Source organism: Scleropages formosus, chromosome 10 (assembly GCF_900964775.1).
Source record: "Scleropages formosus chromosome 10, fSclFor1.1, whole genome shotgun sequence".
NCBI classification, from domain to species: domain Eukaryota; kingdom Metazoa; phylum Chordata; class Actinopteri; order Osteoglossiformes; family Osteoglossidae; genus Scleropages; species Scleropages formosus.
Window position 1 is genome coordinate 19,951,449 of NC_041815.1, and position 13,986 is coordinate 19,965,434.

The 13,986-nt window shown below is 43.9% G+C and overlaps 1 protein-coding gene across 3 annotated transcripts in view; it reads right to left on the reverse strand.

Annotated features, from left to right (window-relative positions):
* The window catches only part of LOC108928754 (von Willebrand factor A domain-containing protein 5A-like), a 42,543-nt gene that overhangs the window by 25,469 nt on the left and 3,088 nt on the right, over positions 1 to 13,986 (reverse strand). The window contains exons 2-18 of one of the 3 annotated variants that reach the window (XM_029255528.1): positions 13,819 to 13,866; positions 13,110 to 13,312; positions 12,785 to 13,007; positions 11,869 to 12,032; positions 11,510 to 11,624; positions 11,190 to 11,365; positions 10,224 to 10,312; positions 9,971 to 10,115; positions 9,736 to 9,815; positions 9,541 to 9,655; positions 8,738 to 8,896; positions 4,492 to 4,595; positions 3,445 to 3,668; positions 2,799 to 2,936; positions 2,374 to 2,409; positions 558 to 590; positions 285 to 320 (exon numbers count right to left, since the gene is read on the reverse strand). In XM_029255528.1, coding sequence (XP_029111361.1) covers positions 285 to 320; positions 558 to 590; positions 2,374 to 2,409; positions 2,799 to 2,936; positions 3,445 to 3,668; positions 4,492 to 4,595; positions 8,738 to 8,896; positions 9,541 to 9,655; positions 9,736 to 9,815; positions 9,971 to 10,115; positions 10,224 to 10,312; positions 11,190 to 11,365; positions 11,510 to 11,624; positions 11,869 to 12,032; positions 12,785 to 13,007; positions 13,110 to 13,312; positions 13,819 to 13,861 — 2,083 coding nt within the window. In that variant the 5' untranslated portion in view covers positions 13,862 to 13,866. Of the gene's footprint in view, positions 1 to 284; positions 324 to 557; positions 591 to 2,373; positions 2,410 to 2,798; positions 2,937 to 3,444; positions 3,669 to 4,491; positions 4,596 to 8,737; positions 8,897 to 9,540; positions 9,656 to 9,735; positions 9,816 to 9,970; positions 10,116 to 10,223; positions 10,313 to 11,189; positions 11,366 to 11,509; positions 11,625 to 11,868; positions 12,033 to 12,784; positions 13,008 to 13,109; positions 13,313 to 13,818; positions 13,867 to 13,986 lie in introns of all 3 variants that reach the window. The other 2 variants (XM_029255527.1, XM_029255529.1) reach the window with 2 other exon arrangements.

A 13,986-nucleotide genomic window follows, 5' to 3' on the forward strand; every position in this document is an offset into this window, starting at 1 on the left:
CTCCACACACCCATAGTGAATGCCAACTTTTCAATGATTAATCTAATAAACATTTACAATGTTTGTCATTTTACTGCACACCAATACTCAGGACCAGGACACACAGCCTGGAAACAAAACTATTGTTTTGTGGCCAGCTAAGAGCAACAAGCAAAAACACCTTCACTCCACAACAGAAGTTTTATTAGAAAGAATGGTGAATGAAATGCAATTAAAATAAACTAGGAAATATTTGTATCTTTACAAAAATTAAAATCAAAATGTAGATAATATAAAATTCTGACCTTCATAATTGGAAAGTGTCATCATCTCAGCCCCTCCTACTGAGGAATAAAACATTTAAACTTCAATTATAAAAAGACAATATTGTGCTTCATTCAGAATATTATGACATGTATTCCCCTCAAAATGGACAGACATCTTGAAACTGATGGCAGAGTCATGTTTTCATATGGTGTATATGGTATTTTTCTTGATGGCAGATGCTCCACATAGGAGTGGTCCTTGACATGATCTAACAGTTTGTATATTGTAAGTGGGAAAATAACTGTGGGTACCTTTACTCTGTAAGCCACTTTGGGGAAAAGCATCTGCAGAATGGAAAAATGAAATGTAATGTTAGCGCTGAAGCTAGAGGAAAGTGTGTCAAGGTTACACACCTATATTAGTTACCTGTATATTTTCACTGTCACAAATCACATTCAGCTCTGTATGTGACAATAAATCTGACACGTATTGCTACGGTTATATCAAACTTTCAACCTGAAACTTTTGAAATGAACATTAATCTGTTAGGACTACACTCAGACTACACACATTTTGTGCACAAAAGCAATACATAAAGAAAATGTTGCGGTGCGGGAGTAAGACTTTCCCATGTTCATATATTGAATTGTTTCTATGAGATGTACTGTACGTTGCTTTGGCGAAAAGCGCCTGCTAAAAGAATAAATGTAAATAAATAAATTAAGCCAGAGATTGATGGAAGTCCAAGGAATCATCAGCCCTCTGCAGACCAATCAGCTCCATCATAGAATCCTCAGGTTCTTTTTCAGCAATGTGTCATGATGTTAGTTTGCTAGTTAGCTTTAAAAATTTACAACTGTTTCAGTCAGAAATAAAATGTATGTTCTGTAAAATGTTTTTTAAAAAGGTTGATATACAAACAAATGTTTAAAATATATTTAATTGAAAAAATATTTAAAACATTTTCCAATCAAAATATAGGTGGGCCCTGATTTATGACGGTTAGACTTGCGACTTTTTCGACTTTATGATGGTGAGCTGGCAACAGAGTTTCAGTATAAACCGTACGTCGAATTCTGAATTTTGATTTTTTTCCTGAGCAAACGATACACGGAGCGGATACTGCGCAGCGACAGTGATCCGCATCTCACATGTTGTCATGCAAAGGGGTGTATTAAATGCATTTTTGAATTATGATATTTTTGACTTATGATGGGTTTTGGGGAATGTAACCTCATCGTAAATCGGGGATCACGTGTAAATAATACATGCAAATGGTTTTAATCATAATTTATGTAACAGGTATGGGAATTAGAATCAATCTATAAATTTTGACCACAATAAGCAAATGATAACATTGGCAATGTTCAGATTATTATAAATATTACATTTATAATATTATAAATTATACATTATATTTGGGAAAACTTTGACAGAGTAATTCTTCATTTCTCTAACATGAGTACACTGAGTCCTCAACATACAAACACAATTGGTACTTGAAGTCTGTTTGTAACTTGATTTGTTTATATCGCCAAAGTTGCTTTTATTACTAAATCACAATCAATAAGAGCTGAATAATATACAGTATTTTACATACAAGAATCAATAAAAACTAAATACATGTCCTTTCCCTCCCCCCCCCTTTTTTTTTTTTTTTTGAACACAAACAAGGTAAGCATGTAAAAGCAAAACATGTACAAGCAAAAGTATCTATTAACTATAGATCCAAGATATTTACAAGCATGTAAAACTCTTGGATCTATAGTCAATAAAGATACTTAAGATTTTTTAAATGAACCAAATGTTCTCATTTTAATGTTGCTCAATTATTTAAATTATTGAAAATGGTACAGTCTCTCCACAAACCCATATTAAATGCCAACTTTTCAACTATTAATAAACATTTACAAAGTTTGTCACTTAACTGCACACAAATACTCAGGACCAGTACACACAGCCTGTAAACACCACTACTGTTTTGTGGCCAATTAAGAGCAGCAAGCAAAAACACCTTCACTCCACAACAGACAGAAGTTTTATAAGGAATGGTGAATTAAACACAATTAAAATAAACTAGGAAACATTTGTATCTTAAAAAAAATGTAGTTATTATAAAATTCTGACCTGCATAATCTTCACATTCACCCTCATCAACGAATGCTGAGGAGAAAAACAGTTAAACTGCAATTATAAAAAGACAAAACTGTGCTTCATTCAGAATACTATGACACATATCTCTCTCAAAATGGATAGACATCTTGAAAATGCTGCGGTCTAGGAGTAAGACTCTCCCATGTTCATATACAGAATTCATACACCCTCCCCCCTTACTACTGTTTACACCAAACTTATTTTTAAAAGAAAATTCTGACCACAAAAACAAATGACTGACATGAGTAAGACAGCATACAAAAGCAACCCAAGATATGTGTTAATGCATATACGGTACTCCACATCGTATCAGTTTGCAGAAATTTGTAAAAGAAGAAAACATTAGGCCAAAAGATTCTGACCTGAAAGGCTGGAACCTAAAGACGGTTGATACTTACAAAAACGTTGTTCGACAATGTCACAAGAATAATTGGCAAACGGTGCAGCGAGACATGCAGCAGGCTGCATGCTGAAGGCACACCTGCTTAAGGCCATCTGAGGGGCCTGAAGACACATATAAGGTACAGGATAACTTCCTACAATTGGGGGGGGGGGAAAAAAAAAAAAAAAAAACACGTTCTCAATGGTTTACAAAGTAAATTTTCACCAGAAAAAATGTAACAAGATGTTAGGCTGGACACACACACACACACACACACACACACACACACACACACACACACACACATTTTCAGAACCGCTTGTCCCATACGGGGTCACGGGGAACCGGAGCCTACCCGGCAACACAGGGCGTAAGGCCGGAGGGGGAGGGGACACACCCAGGACGGGACGCCAGTCCGCCGCAAGGCACCCCAAGCGGGACTCGAACCCCAGACCCACTGGAGAGCAGGACCCAGTCCAACCCACTGCGCCACCACGCCCCCCTTAGGCTGGACATATTTCCAGATTAAAAAAGGGCAAACAGCACACTGGACATTTCCCTTTACTAGTGGAATGTATCCTAGAAGATACTGAACATCTATTGTTAATATCAAAAGATAACATCTATATTCAGTGTTGTCAGGCTCCCTGCAAAGCTGTTACCTGCAAATAGACTCCTTGCTGCCATGAGTCTGCGCTGTAGGGGCCCCTGGACCGGCTCCTTGTTCTCCCTGTTGACTCCAATGAACGCAGTGTAGGAGGAGCTCACTCCTGACTGGATGCTCAGCTCTACTACTCTCTCTTTCGCACTCTTGTCATCTCCCTCTCTCACCTTCCCTTCCAGGTCCACAATGGCTTTTCGGGCCCCCAGTCTGTGCAGCAGCATGCTACGAGGCCACACAAACAAACAAACTGATTACAAAACGACAGCAGACGAAGCCTTAGATGTGCGTGTGCCAGTCTGTGTGCAACGCAGGAATTTCCCCTTTGGCCCTGATACACTTAAATTTGGTGCATTACTTACTTGACATGAGACTAGAGTTGTCTGCAGTTAAGCAAACTATCTAGCATGGAAAATAGCATTTCATTCATGATCTTGCCATTCCAAGGCCAACAGTGAGTGCTACTAAATAGTCTAGTTCGAATTATGAATTAGAATGTGATTATATGCTTGTGCAAATTTACTTTGCCTTACACTAAAATACCAAGAAATGGTGCAACTTCGAGGCTCTCCGTGAGAGTGGTGAAGTAAGCGTGGAAAAGAATAAAATGGAAAATTATACATGTCAGAACAGGAGCCCTTGTATCTTGATTATTACAAACAGGATAGGACAGCAATTTCCCATTTTGTTAAGCTCTGAATATTGACCATTTTATCAGTACTGACTGGAGGGACAGAGGACATCCCAGACTGGGGAGAAAAAGTGTTTACTTTGAACAGAGGGGGTGCAGTCCCCCACTCTTCCCACCACTGATATCCACATTGTAATATATGTAAAGTATGTCTCAATTTCTTAACCAAACACTGTAGGAAACACCACCCCTGCATTTTTTTTGTTCATCACAACAACAAAAATCAAATGAATACAAATCCAGTGTTCTCTGGAAAAAACTACATTTGGTGCCCTGGCCTTTGGCCTTACTAACACATCAATTGTCCAGGCCCAATATCTGTGCCCTTAAAAATTAACTCTGAAGTCTGATTATTACCTGTTGTCAGCATCTGGCTTCAGGTTCAAGCTGATTTTGTTCTCAAAAGGTTTATCTTCAACAATGTAATGGAGACTCACTGAACCGGACATATTGCTGGCATTCTGAGACACAAAAAGAAGGAAAAATGTGTATAATACAGCAGTACGCAAAATTTCAGGTACCCCTAGTCAAAGTACATTTTTCACTGAATTGCTAAGTGAAAAGACTACAAAAAAACATGACCTCTGCAAGATACAAATGGAACTTTTTTGCACATTTAAATGAACAATCACTATTTATCTGAGGAATTTACACTCCAAAATACAACATGGGGAAGACCTGTGGCACATGCCCAGTGGATTTGATCATTCTTTATTTCATAGTGTCAAAACTTAACTAACAGACTTAAATTAAGCCAGGTGAAAACAAAAACACCCCTCCGCGAACCGCCACCTTAACGAGGTGGAGGGGTTTGAGTGCCTGAATGATCTCAGGAGCTATGTTGCCTGGGGCTATATGCCCCTGGTAGGGTCTCCCAAGGCAAACAGGTCCTGGGTGACAGACGAGACAAAGCGCGGTTCAAAATCCCTTTATGACTATTAAATCAAGGATCTCGTTCACCCTGCCCGGTATGGGGTCACCGGGCTCCAGGGTGGGGGGGCTCGCATACGAGCACCTGGTGGCCAGGTCTAAGCCCACGGGGCCTGGCTGGGCTCAGCCCGAAGCCATAACGTGGAGCCGCTCTTCGGTGGGCTCACCACCTGCCGGAGAGGACATAAGGGGCCGGTGCGTTGTGATTTGGGTGGTGGTCTGGGCCGAGTGCCCGGTCGACCCAAACCTCGGATGCCAACTCTGGCTTTTGGGACTTGGAATGTCACCTCACTGGCGGGGAAGGAGCCTGAGCTAGTGCAGGAGGTTGAGAGATACCGTCTGGATATAGTCGGGCTCACTTCCACTCACAGCTTGGGTTCTGGAACCACTCTTCTCGACCAAGGGTGGACTCTCCACTATTCTGGCGTTGCCCAGGGTGAGAGGCGGCGGGCGGGTGTGGGCTTATTAATAGCCCCCCAGTTTAGCCGCCATGTGTTGGAGTCTACCCCGGTGAATGAGAGGGTCATCTCTCTGCGCCTTCGGGTCAGGGAACGGTCTCTCACTGTCGTTTGTGCTTATGCGCCTAGTGGCAGTGTAGAGTACCCGGCCTTCTTGGAGTCCCTGGAGGGCGTGCTGGAAAGCGCTCCCACTAGGGATTCTGTTGTTCTACTGGGGGACTTTAACGCCCACGTGGGTAGCAACAGTGACACCTGGAGGGGCGTGATTGGAGGGAACGGCCTCCCTGATCTGAACCCGAGTGGTGAGTTGTTATTGGATTTCTGTGCTAGTCACAGTTTATCCATAACGAACACCATGTTCATGCATAAGGGTGTCCATCAGTGCACTTGGCACTAGGACACCCTAGGTCGGAGGTCGATGATCGACTTTGTAGTCGTTTCTTCTGACCTTCGGCCATATGTCTTGGACACTCGGGTGAAGAGAGGGGCTGAGCTGTCAACTGATCACCACCTGGTGGTGAGTTGGATTCGATGGCGGGGGGAAAAGCTGGACAGACCTGGCAGGCCCAAACGCATAGTGAGGGTCTGTTGGGAACGTTTGGCGGAGGCCCCTGTCAGAGAGATCTTCAACTCCCACCTCCGACAGAGCTTCAACCAGGTCCCGAGGGAGGTGGGGGACATCGAGTCCGAATTGACTATGTTCCACACCTCAATTGTCGGGGCGGCGGTTCGGAGCTGCGGCCATAAAGTCTCCGGTGCCTGTCGCGGTGGCAATCCCCGAACACGGTGGTGGACACTGGAGGTAAGGGATGCAGTCAAGCTGAAGAAGGAGTTCTATCGGGCCTGGCTGGCTCATGGAACTCCTGAAGCAGCTGACGGGTACCAGCGGGCCAGACGGAGCGCGGCTCTGGCAGTCGCCGCGGCAAAAACTCGGGCCTGGGAGGAGTTTGGTGAGACCATGGAGGAAGACTTTCGGTCGGCCTCAAAGAGATTCTGGCAAACCATCCGGCGACTCAGAGGGGGGAAGCAGTGTTCCACCAACACTGTTTACAGTGGAAGTGGTGCGCTGCTGACCTCAACTGAGGATGTCCTCGGGCGGTGGAAGGAGTACTTTGAGGACCTCCTCAATCCCTCCGACATGCCTTCCGTAGAGGAAGCTGAGGCTAGGGATTCGGAGGGGGACTCGTCCATTACCCTGGCTGAAGTTGCTGAGGTAGTCAAAGAACTCCTCGGTGGCAAGGCTGCAGGGGTGGATGAGATCCGCCCCGAATTTCTCAAGTCTCTGGATGTTGTGAGGCTGTCTTGGCTGACACGCCTCTGCAGCATCACATGGAGTTCAGGAACGGTGCCTCTGGACTGGCAGACCGGGGTGGTGGTCCCTCTTTTTAAGAAGGGGGACCGGAGATTGTGTTCCAACTACAGGGGGATCACACTCCTTAGCCTCCCTGGGAAAGTCTATGCCAGGGTGCTGGAAAGGAGAATCCGACCGATAGTCGAACCTCGGATCCAGGAGGAGCAATGCGGTTTTCGCCCTGGCCGTGGAACACTGGACCAGCTCTATACCCTCACTAGGGTGTTGGAGGGTTCATGGGAGTTTGCCCAACCAGTCCATAATGTGTTTTGTGGACCTGGAGAAGGCATTCGACCGTGTCCCTCGTGGCATCCTGTGGGGGGTACTTCGGGATTATGGGGTTTGGGGCTTGCTGCTACGGGCTGTTCGTTCCCTGTATGACCGGAGCAGGAGCTTGGTTCGCATTGCCGGCAGTAAGTCAGACCTGTTCCCGGTGCATGTTGGACTCCGCCAGGGCTGCCCTTTGTCACCGATTCTGTTCATTATCTTCATGGACAGAATTTCTAGGTGCAGCCAGGGAACGGAGGGTGTCTGTTTTGGTGGCCGCGAGATCTCGTCTCTGCTTTTTGCGGACGATGTGGTCCTGTTGGCTTCATCAATTCAAGACTTGCAGCGTGCACTGGGGAGGTTTGCAGCCGAGTGAGAAGCGGCGGGGATGAGAATCAGCACCTCCAAATCTGAGACCATGGTCCTCAGTCAGAAAAAGGTGGATTGCCCCCTCCGGGTTAGGGGGGAGTTGCTCCCTCAAGTGGAGGAGTTTAAGTATCTCGGGGTCTTGTTCACGAGTGAGGGAAAAATGGAGCGGCAGGTTGACAGACGGATCGGTGCGGCATCCGCAGTAATGCGGTCATTGTACCGGTCTGTTGTGGTGAAGAAGGAGCTGAGTCGTAAGGCGAAGCTCTCAATTTACCGGTCGAGCTACATTCCTACCCTCACCTATGGTCATGAACTCTGGATCATGACCGAAAGAATGAGATCGCGGATACAAGCTGCAGAAATGAGTTTCCTCCGCAGAGTGGCTGGGCGCACCCTTAGGGATAGGGTGAGGAGCTCAGTCACCCGGGAGGAGCTCGGAGTAGAGCCGCTGCTCCTCCGCATCGAGAGGAGCCAGTTGAGGTGGCTCGGGCATCTGTTCCGGATGCCTCCTGGATGCCTCCCTGGGGAGGTGTTCTGGGCTTGTCCCACTGGGAGGAGGCCTTGGGGCAGACCCAGGACACGTTTGACAGACTATGTATCTGTCTTCCCTCTCCCCAGCCTTGGGGTTCCCCCAGAGGAGGTGGAGGAGGTTTGCCGGGAGAGGGAAGTCTGGGGGGCTCTGCTTAGACTACTGCCCCCGCGACCCGGTTCCAGATAAGCGGAGGAAGATGGATGGATGGATGGATGGATGGATGGATGGATGGAAAACAAAAACAGGATGCAAAACTTTGTGTACCCCTAATCAAAGTACATAGGAATGCTATAATATACAATATACACACACACACACACACATTTTCAGAACCGCTTGTCCCATACGGGGTCACGGGGAACCGGAGCCAACCCGGTAACACAGGGCGTAAGGCCGGAGGGGGAGGGGACACACCCAGGACGGGACGCCAGTCCGTCACAAGGCACCCCAAGCGGGACTCGAACCCCAGACCCACCGGAAAGCAGGACTGTGGTCCAACCCACTGCACCACCGCACCCCCTAATATACAATATAATGTTTCCAATATTGTACTTTCTGTCAGAAAGAGACTAAACCAAGATGGATTAAACAAATCCAAGAAACTAATGTCCCCCAAGTCAGTAAACAAACTGATGCTGCCTGGCATTCATATACATCAGTTATATTACTGGAGAGAAGAAAAGTTACACTCCAGACCTGTCCTGTGAGCTGGAAATACTGTATGACTCGCTTCAGGTTGAAGAGCACATTAACAGGAGGCGAGAGAGGGGTGACTGAAACTTCTGCTGGAATGTTCCACTTCATTGCAATGTCCTTTGCCACAGGATTCAACGCATACTGTAGGGACTGCATAACCTGAATCAGAGAAGAACAGCAGTGTTAGTGCAAAGGATTACTTTTCCAATCCATAGTGCAGTAAAAAGTGGAAAAAAGTAACAATTCTGCAGCTAATGACTTGCAAATAACTTAGTGTTGACTTGTCTTTTCTAGCAGTATTAATTAGAATATTCGAACTCTTCATAAAACAAGAATTTCAATCAGAAACATGATGGTGCAGCAGAGAGTACTGGTGCTTTACAGGGAATGAGCAGTTGATAAAAATAAAATGAATGGTGGGAGAAAGACTTGCGGGAACTTATTTCTTTCCCATAGCTCTAAACCAGCAACAAACAATGAAACACAACTGAAATATCTTTTCAGTTTCAAGTACTGTACAAAACACACAGAACTATTAAGGTGTCAACAACACTACAAGAACTTTCAGATGGGCTCTATGTAGTGCCCGTTTTGTTCCAACGAACCCCCCACCAGGTGCAGTTGGCCGTGAAGGTGTGGGAGCGGTCATGGCCTGGCATACCCATTCACAGGGCTCAAACAAGCTCTGTTTGGAAATCTATACAAACATGACTGCAGTGCAATTTGGATTTTTTTTTTTTTTTTTTTTTTAATTCTAAGATGTTCTTTCCATTACTTAGTTCATCTTTTCATCCCTCTCTCACCTTGGGCTGCATTCTCTCCGATCCAGTGATGAACTGTGGGTGTCCAGAGCCTCCCTCAGCCATGCCATTCACCAGTGCACTGCTGGCCCCCTCCCCAATGCCAAAGGTGAAGCACCTAGATGCAGTGATACTATGAGAATGTGTACACACACAGACAAATTCACACACACCAAGGTATCCAGACATACAGTTCACCTGTGGGAGTGAGCATGGCTTTTCACCAGATTAATTACTTCTTTCGTATTTCCTACTTCTCCATCTGTGAACACAAACAACTGGGGGGGGGGCAAAGAAGTAACAATCAATCATATTGTCCAGGAAATTACAAGTACATTATGTAGCTATCAGTCTGCTTCAGCAAAATTAAAGCATAATAATGTGATACATTCCTAATTTGCTAGAATGCAGCTACATGTGGAACAAATGATACCTGTCGTGGATGTGAGGGAAGGCAGGGCTTGCTGTAGATGTTCTGGAGGGGTGGCAGGATTTCTGTTCCTCCCAAGTCAGCCTCCATTGACTTCACCATCTTTACAGCAGATTCCATGGTGGCCTGAGTATATTCCACACTCTCACTGACCCACAGAGACACAGAAGAACCTTTTAATCAGCAAATACACAGAAATACTGGTAATGTTCTTTCTTCTTTCTCAAAGAGTATAATATTTTCACTGGGTACTCACGGGAAGAAAGACTCGTACTCCGAACCAAATCCACAGATGTTGAAGTAACAGCCCAGTGGAAGACTCTTCAACAACAGAAGTAAAGTGTCCTACATAGAGAAGACGTGAGAAAAGAGAACAACAGTAAGAGGATGACTCTACTTGCTATCTATGTGTAAATGAACTCTACTGTGTTTCTGTATATTAGTGGATATCAGTGTGTATCACTGTGTATCAGTGTCACTTATCCCTGTTAGCCAGTCTTAATTAGTTCCTGCAAACTGAAAAATTTAAAAAAAAGTGGAAAATTACACCCTTATTTTATTGTGAAAAAATTCCAATTCCCAATGACCTCCACGTTACACGTGTGCCATGTCCTACAAACATATGATCACCCCACCACTTCTCATTTTGTATAGCGGTGACCCAAACAAGGGGCTCAACAATCTCACAAGTACGAGGCCTCCAGCGAACTTTAAACCCATATGGAAAGCGAACAAAACATCCAATCAAAGTCCTAAAGAGTAAAAATTACTGTCACATATTAAAATTGTATGCAGGTTTACTTTTTCAGTTTGTTCTTAGAAAATGAAATTTTTAAAAAATTTAATTTTTAAAATTTTTAGTTTCAGAGTTTTGCTGAATCACACGCACAAATCATACGTTCTAGCAAACATAGGCCTGTATCCAAAAGCCTTCCTCATCATTTTACCCTTGAGGTTTTTTCTTTCAATCAACATTGGGAAAACAGATAAAAGCAATGAATTTTGATTTCATACTATTTCATGTTTCCTCACAATTATAGGTAGAAATTAAAGATTTGCAACTTTATAGTTGCTGTTTTTTCTTCTTAGCTGCCACTGCTGTTTATGGTTTTAGAACCCTCTATAGTGCAGATACTCTAAATCTACAGAAAACCAGATATCAGGAGACTGAATAACACAGAATGACTGTACTCTTATTACGGTTTTGTTTTAGTGAGGATACCCTGGCGCTGCTGATGCGGCTCTTATCCCCACTGTTTTGGTTCATTGGACATTCCATACTTCCAGAGCGATCCACCAGGAATATAAACTCTCCACTGGAAGCAACGTGAGATGATTTTTCAGCCTCAATTACTGGGTAGAAACTCAGCATGGCTACAGTATCACCCATCAATGAACCTAGAGAAAACAGAAAAGATCATCAGGAGCTAAACTTGGCAGTACATTTTAAACGCTTCTATAAATCTAATGATCAACCAAAAAAAGTGAAGTACAGCAAAAGCATAATCATTTCTAACTTCCGGCATACGAACACAAACTCACCGGACTGAACACCTGGCTGTCCTGCCTCCAATATGGCCATGGGCTGGTGAGGCTCACTGTAGTACAGCAGGAGTTCCACATCACGGTCAAATCGGTGTCCTGGGGCCAGACTCACCTACAGCGTACAGGTACTCTTGGTAAGACAATGTCATTTCTGACCACCGAAGACAATGAAAAAAACCTTTTATTCACCATGTCTTCCATTTATGTGACCATTTTCCTAAATTGGAAGGATTAGGTCACCGATGTAGCCTGGAATTTTATTTTGTACTGAAGAAAATATAGAAATGAAGCACTATGAATTGGGACAGAAAGAAGGGATGTATAAAGAAAGGGACAAACATGAACAGATGGCCTACTTTGGCCTGAGTTTTGTCCTGGGAGAGGAACGCCAGTGGGGTGAGGGGGCAATTAGACTCCACAGTCTGGACAAAGCTGGGGGTGTAGATGTTCATAGTGAGCGACAGGGTGTATGGCACATCACCAGCCTGCGGAGAAGCCTCTGTTGTCATGCTGCTGCTGCCTGGAAAAGTGTTAATAAAACAATCAAAAGACAAAAAAAAAAAAAAAAAACCAACAATTCAACAACAGTGGTTGTTTTCAGATACCAAGAATGTAACCATGTTGAGGTATACTTAACACACTTGTATGGGAAAAATCACAGTTAACGTGATTAATCTTCACAACAGTATCTACAACATGCAGCTACAACAGAACGTTAAAAGAAATTCTAATATTGTAATTGTCAAGATTTAACATTTTGAGTACAATAACGATAAAGACATTTAGGATTCCCCTTGTTAGTCACCTTGTAAGTGCATATGAAATACGAATGTATTCACCGGATTGCTTAATATTCTTACCATCTCTGTGGTTAACCAAACCGTGACATTTGTCAACACTTCAGCACCTTCACTACATATTTACAAATGTATTTACACCTTTCTCACTTTAACCTGTGTCCTGCCCAATCAAATAAATTAATTATAATAACACAAATACACATACTATATGTACACAATGAGAGCACTGGATGATGAAGAATACTTGCTAATAAAAACTAGTAAATTATTTCAGCCATGCTAATTGAATTTTCCTAATCAAATTACTTTCAGCACATATCAATACTTACTACTTATATGAAATATGTCTTTGATAAAAGGAATTGCATTTGCTCACCCAAAAAGTCAAACAAGTCAACAACACTAGCTAATATTTAGCTTGCTGTATGCATTCAAAACATGTAGCTGGTAACAGGCAACCATTCCTGTGTACCTGGAGGGGTGTAGCGAGGATTGAGCACAGCAGGCAAACAGAACCTCAGGGCGTGGTCAGCCTGCACAGCCAGTTCACTGACATATCCCACGGTAACAGAGGCAGTCTGTCCAGGAGGAAGACTCCCCACACTCAGTCGAAACACGTCAGAGCTCTCGTCGCTCTCCTCCAGCAGGAAGGCCTCCTGCCCAGAGCTTATGGCATCGTCATACTCTTCCTTTGCCTGATTGAGAGCAAATGATGGAAACATCACACACACACACACAAAGATACCCTTCATTACAGCTAGAGGGCCTGTCATGAAATGGATACACTCAGGAATCACCTTCTCCTTCTCTCTGACTTGGGCTTCGATCTCGACGTCCCCGATACGGGCCAGGAACCGGTAAACGGCAGCATTGCTGTCCATGGGGAAGATGAAGATGGCCTCCACGGGATTGGACTCCTGGTTCTCATACTGAAGGGTGGAGTTGACCGATGCCACGTGACCCTGGACGTCTACCTCCACTGACACAGACTTCAGGGGCACTGAGTGACCGAAGAAAGAAAGGGAACATGATAAAGAGAACCCTGTTTTAATGCAATGATATAAGCTAACTTCTACAAGTCTAAAAATTGTCTCTGTCAGATCTACGACTTCTCACTGTGTTCCTCTTTCTTCCAACACATGTTTCTGTGATTCCAGGTTATGCTACACTATGTAGCCTTTGAATCAATACACATCAATACGTATTGCTTAGAAATCACATTCCAGAGGTCTGTTTACAACTGTGACAAACTCATAGTATTTTGACTCTTATTCATTATCATTCTTCTGTTTCAAGCAACTGGTAACAGTGGTTAGAGCAGCTGCCTTTGGAGGTTTAAATCCCACCTCCAGCTGTAGTACCCTTGAGCAAAGTCTTTGCCCTACATTGCCAAAATTACCCAGCTGTATAAATGGCGAAATAAATGCAGGTGTTTTAAAACTGGAAATTGCTTTGGAGACAAGTGTCAGCTGAGCACATAAATGTAAGCGTTTGAGGAACTCGTACCTGGCTCATTCTTCAGAGTTCTCAATCCACAGGTGGTTGCCATTCTGTCTGGAGTAAAGACACATCACATTATGAAACACTTACTGGCACTTAAAATTTTGTTTTCCATATTCAAGAATTACACTCATTATATAAAAATACCTTAAACCTTTAATTTATGAAAGGTTT